This window comes from Scyliorhinus torazame, chromosome 14 (genome assembly GCF_047496885.1).
Source record: "Scyliorhinus torazame isolate Kashiwa2021f chromosome 14, sScyTor2.1, whole genome shotgun sequence".
Classification (NCBI taxonomy): Eukaryota; Metazoa; Chordata; class Chondrichthyes; order Carcharhiniformes; family Scyliorhinidae; genus Scyliorhinus; species Scyliorhinus torazame.
The window spans coordinates 20,430,925-20,446,837 of NC_092720.1; the positions used below are offsets into that span (position 1 = coordinate 20,430,925).

Genomic DNA, 15,913 nt, shown 5'->3' on the forward strand with positions numbered 1-15,913 from the left:
CCAATGGCAACTAATAAACAAAAATGTTTAAGGATAACTTTAAAAACATATTTTGTTTTAGTGTCCTTATGATTTTCTCCAAGGTTGTACTCGTAACACTGCACAGTAAATTAGTATTAGTAATCTTTAGTGTCACAAGTAGGCTTACATTAACACTGCAATGAAGTTGCTGTGAAAATCTCCTAGTCACCACATTCCGGCACCTGTTTGGGTACACGGAGGGAGAATTCAGAATGTCCACATTACCTAGCAGCACGTCTTTCGGGACTTGTGGGAGGAAACCGGAGCACCTGGAGGAAACCCACGCCGACACGGGGAGAACGTGCAGACTCCGCACAGACCCAAGCCGGGATTCGAACCTGGAACCCTGGAGCTGTGAAGCAATAGTGCTAACCACTGTGCTAATGTGCTGCCCGTTAAGCTTCAATTCCTGGAGGGTCCAGGTCAGCCCTCGAGGGTTGGTCACCCGAATGCACAAGAGAGACTGGTTAAGCTGTGGCTGTTTTCCTTGGAGCAGAGAAGGCTGAGGGGGGACCTGAATGAGGCGTATAACACTATGAGCAGCACGGAGAGGGTGGAGAGGAAGGCAGGTTTCTTTAGCAGAAGGGTCAATAAACAATGGTATGGATTAAAGGTAAGGAGCAGGAGGTTTAGAGGGGATGTGAGGAAATCCCTGTTCACCCAGTGGGTGGTGGGAATCTGGAATTTACTGCCTGAAAGGGTGGAAGAGGCGGGAACCCTGATAACATTTAAGAAATATTTAGATGAGCACTTGAGCACAAGGCTACGGACCAAGTGCTCGAAAATGGGATTAGTACAATCACATCCTTCCTATAATGTGGCGACCAGAACTGCACACAGTATTCTAGCTGTGGCCTAACGAGCGTTTTATACAGCTCCATCATAACCTCCCTGCTCTTATATTCTATGCCTCAGCTAATAAAGGCAAGTAACGCATATGCCTTCTTAACCACCTTATCTATCTGCCCGGCTGCCTTCGGGGATCCATGGATATGCACCCCCAAGGTTCCTCTGATCCTCCTCTGTACTTCCTTGGGTCCCAGCAGTCATTGTGCGTTCCCTTACCTTGTTAGTCCTCTCAAAATGCATTACCTCACACTTTTCAGGGTTAAGTTCCATTTTCCACTGTGCTGCCCATCTAACCAGCCGTCGATATCATCGTGTAATCTAAGGTTTTCTCCTCACTATTTACCATATAAATTTTTGTTGTCATTTGCCAAATTGCCATGGGCTCTTACCTGCTTGGCTAGATTCCCATGCAAAACCGCGCCAAAAACCTTGTTGAAGTCCAGGTAGACTACATCAACTGCACCACTCTCATCGACACATCTAGTGACCTCCTCGATAAAAGTCAATGAAATGTGTAAGACATGACATCCAAAGATGTGCAGGTTAGGTGGATTGGCCATGCTATATTGCCCTTAGGTTAGATGGGGTTGTTGGGTTACGGGGATAGGGTGGAGATGTGGGCTTAAGTAGGGTGCTCTTTTCAAAAGCCGGTGCAGACTCGATAGGCCGAATGGCCTCCTTCTGCACTGTAAATTCTCTGATCTATGATTTGATCTCCCTCTGATGAAGCCAAGTTGACTATGCTTGATTAATCCTTGCCTCCCCAACTGGAGATTAATTCTGTCCCCCAGAATTTTTCCTGTAAATTTCCCAACCACTAAAGTTAGACTAACTGGCCTGTTAGTTCCTGGTTTATCCCTACCATTCTTTTTGACTAATGGTACCACGTTAGCTGTCCTTCAGTCCTCCGGCACCTAATTAGAAGACATTTAAAAAATAGGAGCAGGAGGTGGCCATTCTGCCCTTCATTATGATCATGGCTGGTCATCCAAATCCCGCTTTCCCCCATATCCTTTGATCCCTTAGCCTTAAGTGCTATATCTAACTGCTTCTAACTGGAAGGGCTGGTTTAACTCAGTGGGCCAGACAGCTAGTTTGTGATGCAGAATAAGGCCAGCAGCGCAGGTTCAATTCCCATACCAGCTTACCCGAACAGGTGCCTGAATATGGCCACTAGGGGCTTTTCACAGTAACTTAATACTTGTGACAATAAAAGATTATGATTATTCTTGAAACCATACAATGTTTTGGACTCAACTACTTCCTATGGTAACGAAGATGTGGAGATGCCGGCGTTGGACTGGGGTGAGCACAGTACGAAGTCTTACAACACCAGGTTAAAGTCCAACAGGTTTGTTTCAATGTCACTAGCTTTCGGAGCGCTGCTCCTTCCTCAGGTGAATGAAGAGGTCTGTTCCAGAAACACATATATAGACAAATTCAAAGATGCCAAACAATGCTAGGAATGCGAGCATTAGCAGGTGATTAAATCTTTACAGATCCAGAGATGGGGTAACCCCAGGTTAAAGAGGTGTGAATTGTATCAAGCCAGGACAGTTGGTAGGATTTCGCAGGCCAGATGGTGGGGGATGAATGTAATGTGACATGAATCCCAGGTCCCGGTTGAGGCCGCACTCATGTGTGCGGAACTTGGCTATAAGTTTCTGCTCGGCGATTCTGCGTTGTCGCGGGTACTGAAGGCCGCCTTGGAGAACGCTTACCCGGAGATCAGAGGCTGAATGCCCTTGACTGCTGAAGTGTTCCCCGACTGGAAGGGAACATTCCTGCCTGGTGATTGTTGCGCGATGTCCGTTCATTCGTTGTCGCAGCGTCTGCATGGTCTCGCCAATGTACCACGCTTCGGGACATCCTTTCCTGCAGCGTATGAGGTAGACAATGTTGGCCGAGCCGCACGAGTATGTACCACGTACCTGGTGGGTGGTGTTCTCACGTGTAATGGTGGTATCCATGTCGATGATCTGGCACGTCTTGCAGAGATTGCCATGGCAGGGTTGTATGGTGTCGTGGTCACTGTTCTGAAGACTGGGTAGTTTGCTGCAAACAATGGTTTGTTTTAGGTTGCGCGGTTGTTTGAAGGCAAGTAGTGGGGGTGTGGGGCTTGCAAAATTCTACCAACTGTCTGGCTTGAGACAATTCACACCTCTTTAACCGGGGTTACCCCTATCTCAAGTGTTCGCGCCATTGTGAACGCCGTCGCGTTTCACGACGGCGCAAACAGGGCCCGGGCTGGAGCGGTTCACGCCACTCCAGCCTCCTTATGTGGTGCCAACCCACGCATGTGCAGTTGGGGCAGCTCATTCCTGCGCATGCGCGGGGAACTTCTTACGTGCGCCGGCCCCTCACCAACATGGCGCCGGGGTTCTGGGGCCGGCCGCGGAAGGAAGTAGGCCCGGGGGGGGGGAGAGGCCGGCCCGCCGGTCGGTGGGCCCCGATCGCGGGCCAGACCCCATCCGAGGCCCCCCCCCCCCCCGCTGAAGGAGCCCCCCCCCCCCCCACAGGCCACCCCCCTCCCCCCACACTAGCGTTCCCGCAGAGTTCCCGCCGGCAGCAACCAGGGTTGAACGGCGTCGGCGGGACTGTCATTTTTGTCGCCGGCCGCTCGGCCCATTTGGGCCGGTGAATCGCCGCTCGCCATTTGCGGCGCTCCTCCGAGCGGCCCGGCGCGATTCTCACGCCGCTGGTTTTGGGTGGCTGGGAAAATCGCGTGTGGGTGTCGGGGCGGCATGGCGCGACTCGCAGGGCGCCCCGGTGATTCTCCCACCTGGCGTGGGGGGGGGGGGGGTGGAGAATACCGCCCGTGCAGTTTTGGTGAATTGGCTATGCTAAATTGACCCTAAGGGCGAAGTTCTCCGGAAACGGCACGATGTCCGCCGACTGGCGCCCAAAACGGCGCAAATCAGTCGGGCATCGCGCCGCCCCAAAGGTGCGGAATGCTCCGCATCTTTGGGGGCCGAGCCCCAACCTTAAGGGGCTAGGCCGGCGCCGGACGAATTTCCGCCCCGCCAGCTGGCGGAAAAGTCCTTTGGTGCCCTGCCAGCTGGCGCGGAAATGACATCTCCGGGCGGGGCATGCGCGGGAGCGTCAGCGGTCGCTGACGGCATTTCCGCGCATGCGCAGTGGAGGGAGTCTCTTCCGCCTCCGCCATGGTGGAGACCGTGGCGAAGGCGGAAGGAAAAGAGTGCTCCCACGGCACAGGCCCACCAGCGGCTCGGTGGGTCCCAATCGCGGGCCAGGCCACCGTGGGGGCACCCCCCAGGGCCAGATCGCCCCGCGCCCCCCCCCAGGACCCCGGAGTCCGCCCGCGCCGCCTTGTCCCGCCGGTAAGGTAGGTGGTTTAATCTACGCCGGCGGGACAGGCATTTTAGCGGCGGGACTTCGGCCCATCCGGGCCGGAGAATCGCGGGGGGGGGGGGGGGGCCGATTCCCGCCCCCGCCGAATATCCGGTGGTGGAGAATTCGGCAACCGGCGGGGGCGGGATTCACGCCAGCCCCCGGCGATTCTCCGACCCGGCGGGGCGGGGCGTCGGAGAATCTCGCCCCTAGTGTCCAAAGATGTGCAGGTTGGGTGTGGTTACGGGGTTAGGGCGGGGGACTGGGCCTAGGTGGGGTGCTCTTTCAGAGGGTCGGTGCAGACGTGATGGGCCGAATGGTCTCCTTCTGCACTGTAGAGGTTCCATGGATTCTATGGGAGAAGAAATTCCTCATCTCCGATTTAAATAGGAGACCCCTTATTCTGAAACCGAGTCCCTGGGTTCTAGATTCTCTCTGGAGGTGAATCATTGCCTCAACAGCCCCCCTGTCAAAGCCCCCTCAGAATCTCACATGTTTCAATAAGATCATTTGTCGTTCTTCTGAACTCCAATGAATGTAGGCTGAACCTGCTCAACCTTTCCTCATGAGTCAACCTTGTCACCCCAGGAACCAAACAAGTTAACCGTGTTTGAATTGTGTCCATTGCATCCTTCTTTAAATAATGAGACCGATACTCTAGGTAAAACCCTGTGCAATTGGAGCAAGACCTTCCTACTTTCATTCTCCAATCCCCTTGCAATAAAGGCCAACATTCCATTCGCCTCCCTAATTACTTGCTGTACCTGCGTGCTAACATTTTGTGTTTGTTTTCTCTGTGTTCGGCAGCAACAGTAAACAGGGTGAAGCGCGGCTGAATGACAAAGGACTGTGTTCTCTGTAAGAGGGAACTATTTAGAACCTGCACCAATGGAATGACAACAAATTAACTCGATTGCTGGCACCCGTGTTGGAGGCGTGTGCTGTGTGCTACATATCAATTACACGGTTCACTGAGGTTCTTTGCAAAACAGAAAGTAACTCTGCGGAGAACATGGTGTACCTAACTGCTGGACAAGACCCAGGTAGCCATTGCTTCCAGTAAGACGGCTTATACAGTTTTGCCGTAGGGTTCCTTCAGGGGTCGTGCAGCCCTCCGAAACAGGTCTACACAAAATATTTCTGAGGCACAAAAGCCACATCAACACCATCACAACCACGTCACCTCGAGGCGAGCTACTGATAAGTTTTGAAACCACGCCATTTAGTTTCTATTCTGCCTGGCCAAGCTTGCCTTTGTACTATTCGAAAGTAACAGTTAATCTCATTGCAACTCCCTTCGTACCAACACACTAAACAAAAGCAAGGAGCAGAGGATCAGGAGCAGGCCAGTCAGCCCTTCAAACCTGTTCCGCCATTCGAACAGATCAAGGCTGATCTGGATCTCAAATACATCTCCCACACTGGCCCTAAGAACCAAAAGTACTCCGATTTAGAAGAGTACCCACCTATCGCAGATTTTAAATTTCTAATTCGCACACAAAGACGAGCGGGTTGGGTGAATTGGCCATCTGGTGTCCAGGGATGTTCAGGTTAGTTTGCGAGGGATAGGGGTGGATGGGAGAGTGGTCTTGGGCAGAGTAATTCTTCGAAGGGTCTGTGCAGATGTGATGGCCCAAATGTCCTCCTGCTCTGGAGGGATTCTATGAATTGGCAAAACAGTTTTTGAGTGAGTGTGTTCCAGATTACCATTACCTTCGGGGGGAAGAGGCTCTGCCTGACATCATAGAATTTACAGTGCAGAAGGAGGCCATTCGGCCCATTGAGTCTGCACCAACCCTTGGAAAGAGCACCCTACCCAAACCCACACCTCCACCCTATTCCCGTAACCCAGTAATCCCACCCCACCTTTTGGACAGTAAGGACAATTTAGCACGGCCAAATCACCTAACCTGCTCATCTTTGGACTGTGGGAGGAAACCCGGAGGTAACCCACGCAGACACGGGGAAAACGTGCAGACTCCGCACAGACAGTGGCCCAAGCTGGGAATCGAACCTGGGACCCTGGAGCTGTGAAGCAACTGTGCTAACCACAGTGCTACCGTGCTCACCCCAAAGAGTTTCTGCTTTGGACTTCCCCAATCAGAATGAGCCAAAATGGTTTCTGCCTATCCACCCTGTCAAATTCTTTAATTATGCGAAACATTTAATTTGCAGCACACTACCAGGGCCTTGGCGAGGCCACACCTGGAGTATTGTGTGCAATTTTGATCTCATTATCGGACGAAGGATGTTCTTGCTCCAGAAGGACTGCAGTAAAGGTTTACCAGACTGATTCCTGGGATGGCGGGTCTGATGTGTGAGGTGAGACTGAATTAGTTAGGATTGTATTCACTGGGATTGAGAAGAATGAGGGGGGAATCTCATAGAAACCTTTAAAATTCGAACAGAACTAGACAGGGTAGATGCAAGAAGGATGTTCCCGACGGTGGGGAGTTCAGAACCAGGGATCACAGTCTGAGGAAACAGGGTGGACCATTTAGGACAGAGATGAGGAGAAAATTCTTCACCCAGAGAGTGGTCGGCCTGCGGAATTCGTTACCACAGGAAGTAGTTGAGGCAAAAACATTGCATGTTTTCAAGAAGCAGTTAGATATAGCACTTAGGGCGAAGGGGACCAAAGGATATGGGGCGAAAAGTGGGATTAGGCTGTTGAGTTGGATGATCAGCCCTGACCATAATGAATGGTGGAGCAGGATCAAAGGGCAGAATGGCCCCTTGCTCCTATTGTCTATGTTTCTTTCTTTCCACCAGATTGAACCCCAGAAGGAAAAATAAACATTTCAGATCAGAATTCCTATTTCCCCCTTTTACTGTATTTTCCCTCCAGAAGCAGAAAGCCTTTGGGTTGCTCCAAATGGGGAGATACAGCAGGGGGCTTGAGCGAGGCACTGGAAATGATTAACCAGGTGGATTTTGTGATGGAGCTGATCTCCTGCCCAGTCCACTTTATGCAGTAAGGCAGGTCAGCACAGTGGTTGGCACTGCTGTGTCACAGCGCCAGGGACCCGGGTTCAATTCCAGCCTCAGGTCACTGTCTGTGCGGAGTCTGCACGGTCTCTCTGTGTGTACGTTGGTTTCCTCCGGGTGCTCCGGTTTCCTCCCACAGTCCAAAGTTGTGCAGGTTAGGTGGGGTTACGGGGATGGGGGCAGGGGAGTGGCCTAGGTAGAGGTCTCCTTCAGAGGGTCAGTGCAGACTCGATGGCCCGAAATGCCTCCTTCTGCACCGTAAAAAGAAAACAGCCAAATGTTTATCCCACTGAGGTGAACAGAAATATAAGTCAGAGATGTCTGGGAACACATTGGTGATCCATATCCACTGGACTGCAGCCGAGCATCTCGTCTGCACTGACCCTCTGAAGGAGAACCCTACCTTGGCCACTCTCCCACTCCATCCCTCTGGCGGTAGTGACTCTTTAGGGGAGCGCGTTGATTTGTGTTGCCTGCTACTGTGACGTTCATGGAGAATGAGCACAAGCAGCTCAATGGCACAGTTTTCCTGCTCAGTGAGTCCTACCCGCCGCCTCGTTTTGGCGAGTGCGTACAGAGGGTGTGTGGGAGATGCGGGCAAGGGGAGGGGAGCGGGCAGCTGATGGGCTTTGATCCCAGAAAAACCACGGTCATCTTTTACCTCGATGAAATTACAAAACCCTAAGCCAAAAATCACGGGTCAACTTTTACACGGGGATATGCGGTAAGGGTAAAGTGCTTTGGCATGTCTTTGGGTTTGTGAATGGTGCTACATAAATGCAAGTCTTTCTTTCAATTTACAACACATTCAAAGCTTGCCCTAGAAGTAAGATATTTCTAATATGCTGACAATATCCCTGTCGACCTTTTCGCACTTTGAGTAAGAGGCAATGCTGTTGGGAATGGGTGGCAGATTTGGGGATGTTGCGGTGTTGTCGGGATATTGTATTCATAATGGGGTGAAAGATTTTGGAAAGCAATGTGATTTCCACCTCCTCTCCTTCAGCGAAGGTGAATCCATTTGAATTGGTCGATGGAAAATAAATCATAGGCTCCTTGCTTGATCCTCTGTAATTTGATAAATAAACAACTTGATCCTTTCACATGTGTGAATGGATCACAGAGAAAGCAATTCCTCATCCTGACTGCCCATTACTTAATGGCACTCGCTTCTTGCTATAAAGGCCAAAACCTTGTGGAATTTAAGCAAGACATTTATATGTAAGCCGTACAAATTCAGTGTTTGCAAGAGCAGGTCAGGGGCTGGGAATTTAACAGTGGGTAACTCACCCCTAACTCCCCAAAGCCTGTCCAACATCCACAGGACACAATCTAGAGTGTCCACTTGACTGGATGAGTGCCGCTCCAACAACACCATCCAGGACAAAGCAGCTCGCTTGCTCTGCACCCCCATCCACCAGCTTGAACATCCCCTCCCACCACCACCGACACACAGTGGCAACAGTGCATGCCATCCACAAGATGCACAGCAGCAACTTCGCCAAGGCTCCTTCGACAGCACCTCCGAAATCCGTGACCTCCACCACCGAGAAGGACAAGTGCAGCAGATATATGGGAACACCACCACCTGCAAGTTCCTGCCGATCACGCACCATCCTGACTTGGAAATATATCACGGTTCCTGTGTCAAAATCCTGGATCTCTCTCCCTAACAGCACAGTGGGTGTATCTACACCACAGGGACTGCAGCGGTTCAGGAAGGCAGCTCACCACCACCTCCTCAAGAACAATTAGGCATGGGCTATAAAGTTGGCCTTGCCTGCAATGCCCGCACCCAAGGAATGAATAAAACAAAAATCCTGAGGACAATTAGGTCAGCTAATTAGTAAGTACATGCAGAGGTCAATTAGAAGATAACTAACTTATAGGGACATCCAGAGGCAATATTATTCTTGAGATAAGAACATAAGAAGTAGGAGCAGGATTAGGCAATCCAGCCCATCGAGCCCACCCCACCATTGAGTACGATCATGCCTGATCTCTCAGCCTCAACTCCACTTTCCCGCCCGTTCCCCATATCCCTTCAACCCATTACTTTTTAAAAATAAATTTAGAGTCCGCAATTAATTTTTTCCAACTAAGGGGCAATTTAGCGTGGCAAATCCACCTACTCTGCACATCTTTGGGTTTTGGGGGTGAAACCCACGCAAACACGGGGAGAATGTGCAAAGTCCACACGGACAGTGACCCAGAGCCGGGATCGAACCTGGGACCTTGGTGCCGTGAGGCTGCAGGGCTATCCCACTGTGCCACCGTGCTGCCCCCTTCAACCCATTACTGATTAAAAATCAGTCTTCTGCACTTCACTTTGTGTGAAATCTTGTTTGGGCCAAAGATCAGCTTGAGGAGCATCACATCAGCGTTTTCTTGCAGAGATGGTTGGCAATAAACTTCAAAAGGAGATAAGGGTAAATTAACTTTGCCACCCTTTCCAGGGCCTTTGGTCTGAACACCGCCATGGTTTTAAGTTCATCGCCACCTTTCCTCCCAGTGAGTTTAAGTGACCGCGGCACACCGGCTCATCCAGACCAGAAAGTGGCCGAATTCTACGCTCGTTGGGATTCAAATTTTCCCGCCGGCTGCACACCCCCACCAGCGGATCCACGGCGGAGTGGGGTGGTTACAATTGGGAAATCCCATTGACAATCAGCTGGTTGATATAATCACGCCAGCGAACGGTGCGCAGCCGATAAACACGGGTCCGGCGAACCGGACAGTCCCTCCCAGTGTTCCCTGTGAAAGTTTGCATTGTGAGCAGTCGTTTCTCACTCATTAACCTGGCCTCAGTCACAAACACTTGCATCATGATGAACAATACACCATTAACGCCAAAGGATTAACCCAGTCATTACCTTCCCCATCGAACGGGCCCTGCGCAGGCAGCTGCTTCTTTTCATATTCCTTGGGGCAGGAGAAGAGAAAGATAAAAGCGATTTAGTGTTGGTAATCACTTTTAATAATAATAATCTTTATTGTCACAAGTAGGCTTACATTAACACTGCAATGAAATTACTGTGAAAAGGCCCTAGTCGCCACATTCAGGCGAACTGTTCGGGTACACAGAGGGAGATTTCAGAATGTCCAATTCACCCAACAAGCTTTCGGGACTTGTGGGAGGAAACCGGAGCACCCGGAGGAAACCCACGCAGACACGGGGAGAACGTGTAGACTCTGCACAGACAGTGACCCAAGCCGGGAATCGGACCCGGGACTCTGGTGCTGTGAAGCAAAGTGTTAAGCACTGGGCTACCGTGCTGCCTGTAATAATTCTACCTGGAATAATACTACCGTTAATAATTCTATCTGGAATAGTTCACTACACTTCATGGGAAACATCTTATGAGCGAGAGAGAGGGGGAGGCTGTGAGGAAGTGAAAAAAAGACAATCAAACAAACAGAGAGAGAGAGAGAGAGAGAAAGAGCATCATGGAAAAACATTTGTCCAACCCACATTTATTAAGCACCTTTCACAATCTCAGGATATCCGAAGGCAAGTTTCATTGTCAGTGAAATACATTCCAAGGTGTAATCACTGTTGTAATATGAGAAATGCGGCAACCTCTTTGCAAACCACAACCTCCCACAAACAGCAATGTGACAATGAGCACACAGTGGATTTTTAATCATTCTATTCTCTGTCCTCCACCCTGACAGGTTTGGTTGGGGGGGGGGGGGGGGTGCGTTTAACCAGGTGGGAGGTATAGCTATCTGGGATGGCCACTTACAACCAGGAACAGAGAAACTCGCAAAGCGTAGCGGGTAAAATGGACAAAGCAACACTCAGGCAGGCTCAGAGCCTGAAATGTATATTTGCAAGCGAGGAGTCCAGACGGTATCGAAACTCTGACCAATTAGCATTTTAATGGGGCCGATTAGCATTTGATGGCCCATCTTCACCAAGACAAAAGACTGGTACTCGAGCGACCGGTACAGTCCCAGACATTTCGGCGCCACTCCCTGTACTAGGGAAGCGTAAACAACGGAGTCAGTGACCGCTTGGGACACGCCCAGCCATCCTGGCACCCGCCCATTTATTGGTTAGAAATCGCACATAGTGATCAGGGATCACCCAATTAGTGGGGTCCAAACTGAAGGACCGCCCAAAAGAGCGCGAAAGCCCCCAAGCATAAGAAGAGAGTCCGCCATGTGTTCGTCCTCTCTTGGACCTGGCGCCCCGGCAACGACCATCTCCAATCGCAGCACCACCAGAAGCAATTCCAAGTTCAACGCCTGCTACCAGACGGATGAGCCCAGCTGAGCAGCAGTTACTTCTACAGGCCCGATAGATTCAGATTCAAACAACGGCCACTGTTCCTCTGACCTAAGCCGGGTGCCTGAAGTTAAGTACAGGTTGTCTTAGTTGATAGGTATAATTAACTAATAGTGTTTATGTTGCATGACTAATTGTGCGTAAATAAAGTACCCTTGACCTTGAACTAACAAACTGGTGTTTGGCTCTTTGATCGATAGCCGGTTGAACCTTGTGGTGGTATCATTAGATACCTGGCAACTCTGAGTATTAGAATATAGACATCAAAAGAAAGGAGGGCAAACCCACTGATTGCCATAGTTACAGCAGAGGCACAGAAAAGGCAACAGAGGGTGTTAAGTGGAGACCCCCCCCCCGCACATATTTCTTCCTCCACCCCAATTATATCTGTGACAAGAAGGTCTGGATTATCTTCCAGCTCTGTCACCAAGTTGAGGTCCATAAACAAGAAATTAAGGCCCATTTAAGGGTCGCATGCTGCTGATGCCAGTGAGGGAGGGTGCGGGGTTAGAGAAATGAGGCTGCATTGCAGAAAGCATGTCAAGTGATCCCATGTGGGGTTACTTATGGGTATACAGGGGTAGGGGAAAGGGGCGGCCTCGTTCAAAGATACTCAGTTCCTGATCAAGGGACCTAGCATTAGGAAGGTTGACTTCCCTCCCGGCCTTACTGTTGACCGCCCTCCCTTGTGACCCCCCAACCCCCCTCCCCACTCCTCCCTCCCCAGCTATGCCACGTGATCCAACAACAATCCTGGCCTTGGGTAGGCGTCTTCCCAGCGGCGCTGCCAAGTTGAAGAGATGGCGGCCACTGATTAGCTGAAAGCTCTTGACGGGTAGTAACTCCGCCCCTAGGGCCCTTCATCCTGTGGAAGACATGCCGCTGTCTCGTTTAGTGCCTGAATTGTACTTATGCAGTTGACCTTCCCGAAAGAGGCAATGCGGGGCTCTCATTGGCTTTCCAGCCAATGTCCCCAAGACCCCTGTTGCCTCCATAAGAGTCCAGGTCCAGGAACACCAGCCAAGATTATGTGCTTAATTAACGAGAATGGGACTTGAACTCACAACCGGCTGACTCAGAGGGCAGAGTCCTACCACTGGGTTGAAAAGTACATCCAGTGATATGCGCAGATGACCTATATCTTTGCATATGGGGAGTGGAGACAATAGGATACTAGGAGTATCAACAGCACAGGTTGACAGCGATGTCAGAATCAGTGCAAAAGAGCCATGTATGGCTGGGGAGTAGGGTTGCCAACTCTGTTTGGATGCATTTCTGTAGACGTCAATGATCCTATAAACACATTCACAACAGGTCACCTGACACACCCATTCTCACAATGCCCGCTCCTTCCCTACCAACCAATCATAAAGCAAGAAGGCTCTTCACCACCAGATTGGATGATTCTTGACTGTCAAACCACGCTCAAAGCCAATATTTTACAACTCGTAAGAAACCTTTAAAAAAAACACAATGTTTGTAAGTGCCGGATTGGGTTTTGCTTTTGGGCTCTGCTGACAGCTGTGTGTTGGAGATTGATTCGTCGAGACACCACGGATGTCCTGGAGGTTTGGCAAGACTAGAGTGGCGAGGCCAAAAAAACATGAAGTGGGGAAAGCAATGGGAGGGAGAAGGGCAACACCAAGGACGAGAGATTAGGTGCAACAGGAAAGGCTGAGGCCAGAAAAAAGGTGAGGAATGACAATCCTGGCCTCGGGCGGGTGTTTTCCCAGCAGCAGTCACCGCCTTCCTGGTGGCACTGTCATACTGTAGAGCCACCGGTCTCTGATTGCCTGACACCTCTCGTCAGACAGTACCTCTGCGCTAGGGTCCATTATCCTGGGAGGACACACTGTTGCCCCGTTTAGCGTCTGATTAACACTTAATGCAGTGGCCTTCCTAGAAAGAGCTCTTGTTAGCTCTCCAACAAATCAAGTCTGCCTGATTTGTAAACATAAGATGAACAGGACAAATATTGGGAGAACTTTCCTCGTGCCTTTTATACGGAATAAATATGGAAGCAAGAACTTTATAAATGATTGGCAATTGGCAAAACATTAGGTTGTTGAATTTGTCATTTTGATGTATCTTTACTACACAATCCACGTTTGTCAGGACAGGGCACAGATTTAAGGTGATTTGCGAAAGAATCAATTATGATAATAATAATCTTTATTCTTGTCACAAGTAGGCTGACATTAACGCTGTAATGAAGTTACTGTGGAAATTCCCGAGTCGCCACATTCCAGCACCTGTTCAGTACATGGAGAGAGAATTCAGAATGTCCAATTCACCTAACAAGCACGTTTCAAACACTAGCTTTTGGAGCACTGCTCCTTCCTCAGGTGAATGAAGTGGTGGGTTCCAGAAACATATATGTAGACAAATTCAAAGATACAAGCCAATGCTTAGAATGCGAGCATTTGCAGTTAATTAAGTGTTTATATTTAATTAACCGGGATTATTCTCTTCACAGCCTGAAAGGTTAATGAAACTTTTGACGAAGTCGCCCCAAATTGAGTCGGTCGGCAAAGGGGAACTATTTCCACTGACAGGAAAGTTGGTCACCAGGTCACACAGATTTCCGATAATTGACAAAAAGAACTGGAATGGAGAATATGTTTTTTTTTTAAAAACGCAGTTGATATTTTGATCTCAAATGCACTGCGTGAGCAGGAGATGGAAACAGAATCAATAATAACTTTCAAAAGGGAACTGGTGAAATATGTACAAGGGTAGAACAAATGCAGGGCCGTACTGCAAGGGCAAAGGGAAGGGACTAATTGGTAATACTTTCAAAGAGCTGTGATAGGCACAATTTGCTGTATAACCTCCCGAGTGCTGTACTATCCCACGGGTATTATCCCCCAGATATATTATGAAGCGAAGCAAGGCCTCCTGCTCCAGAGCTCAAATCAACAGGTGTGCAATGTAGAGAATAGCATGGAATGGCTTCCAATTTTCAGGCAATTCAAAACCAAACAAATCAGGAGGATCGCAATTCCGCTGCTCGATTTGGTGTTCCGCTTCTGAATGGAATGGAGCCTTGTATAAATGGCTCTCTGAAGTAAAATAAAATGTCACAAGTTAGGCCTGATGGCTCGTGCAGCACAGAGACGCAAGGAGCAGGTGAACCCTAGTATCGATCCTACAGTGAATTGCGAGAGTCTACACGCGTCAAGGGACTGAGGTGTTAATCCAAACTCAATTCACACCTCAGAGTCAGAATGGTGTGAGTTTCAAGTCTCACTCCAGCACCTTGGGACGCCTAATCCCGACTGACACTCCCGGTGCAGCGCTGAGGGAATGCTACACTGTTGAAAATGCCATCTTTGGACGAGGCGCTAAACAAAGGCCTCAATCCGTCCTCTCAGGTGGCATCTGTTTGAAGAGGAGGTGGCGAGTTATCTCCGATGTGTTGGACAGTTACAAAAACTAGCTGAGCACTGAACACGAGAAGAGCATTACAATGGATGACAGAAAAATAATAAAACAGACAGGGCTTCCACTCCTAATCGTGATCCAGGAACCCAAGAAAAAGGAGTAGGATTAGATCAAATCACCCACCAAGCCTAATCTGCCACTCAATATCATCATTGCTAATCTTGGGGGGGGGTCGGAGAATCGCCAGGGGGCGACGTGAATCCCACCCCCGCCGGCTGCCGAATTCTCCGGCGCTGGGGATTTGGTGGGGGCGGGAATCGCGCCGCGCCAGTCGGGGCCGCTGCCAGCGCACCCCCCGGCGATTCTCCGGCCCACGATGGGCCGAGTGGCCACCCGTTTTCGGCCGGTCCCGCCGGCGTAAATTAGAATAGGTACTTACCGGCGGGACCTGGCTGCGCGGGCGGCCTCCGTGGTCCTCGGGGGGGGCACGGGGGGATCTGGCCCCAGGAGGTGCCACTACGGTGGCCTGGCCCGCGATCGAGGCCCATGGGGGCACTCTATTCCACCACGTCGGCTGGTGTAAAAGTCCGCAATGCCCGACCTGGAGATGAACATCCCCTGCGCATGCGCTGGGATGACGCCAGCACACGCTGGCGCTCCCGCGCATGCGCCAACTCGCGCCGGCCGGCGGAGCGCAAACCACTCCGGCGCCTGCCTACCCCTGAAGGTCAGAATTTTGAATGTTTCACTCAGATCGCCCCTCTCTCTTCTAAACTCCAGAGAACATTCCCATCAGAGGCTGGCCCCTTCAACCCAGGCACCAATTCAGTGAACCTTCGCACTACTGCCTCCAATGCACCTGAAGAGTGGTGTGAGGGAGAGTGACGGTGCCCAACAACGCTTTTTGGCTACGGGAAGCGTCACAACTATTCCTGTTCTCACCCATTTACAGTCAGGGATTATCTGGTAATTATCAGAATGATTTTTGAGGAATTTTCTGAGCAAAGATCAGCCGCTGCATTTCCTACA

General features: G+C 50.4%; 1 protein-coding gene across 2 annotated transcripts in view; it reads right to left on the minus strand.

Annotated features, from left to right (window-relative positions):
* Positions 1-15,913, minus strand: part of LOC140389567 (rho guanine nucleotide exchange factor 26-like) — a 274,737-nt gene that overhangs the window by 236,539 nt on the left and 22,285 nt on the right. For both annotated transcript variants that reach the window (XM_072473800.1, XM_072473799.1), the window contains exon 3: positions 10,083-10,131. In XM_072473800.1, coding sequence (XP_072329901.1) covers positions 10,083-10,131 — 49 coding nt within the window. The remainder of the gene's footprint in view (positions 1-10,082; positions 10,132-15,913) is intronic.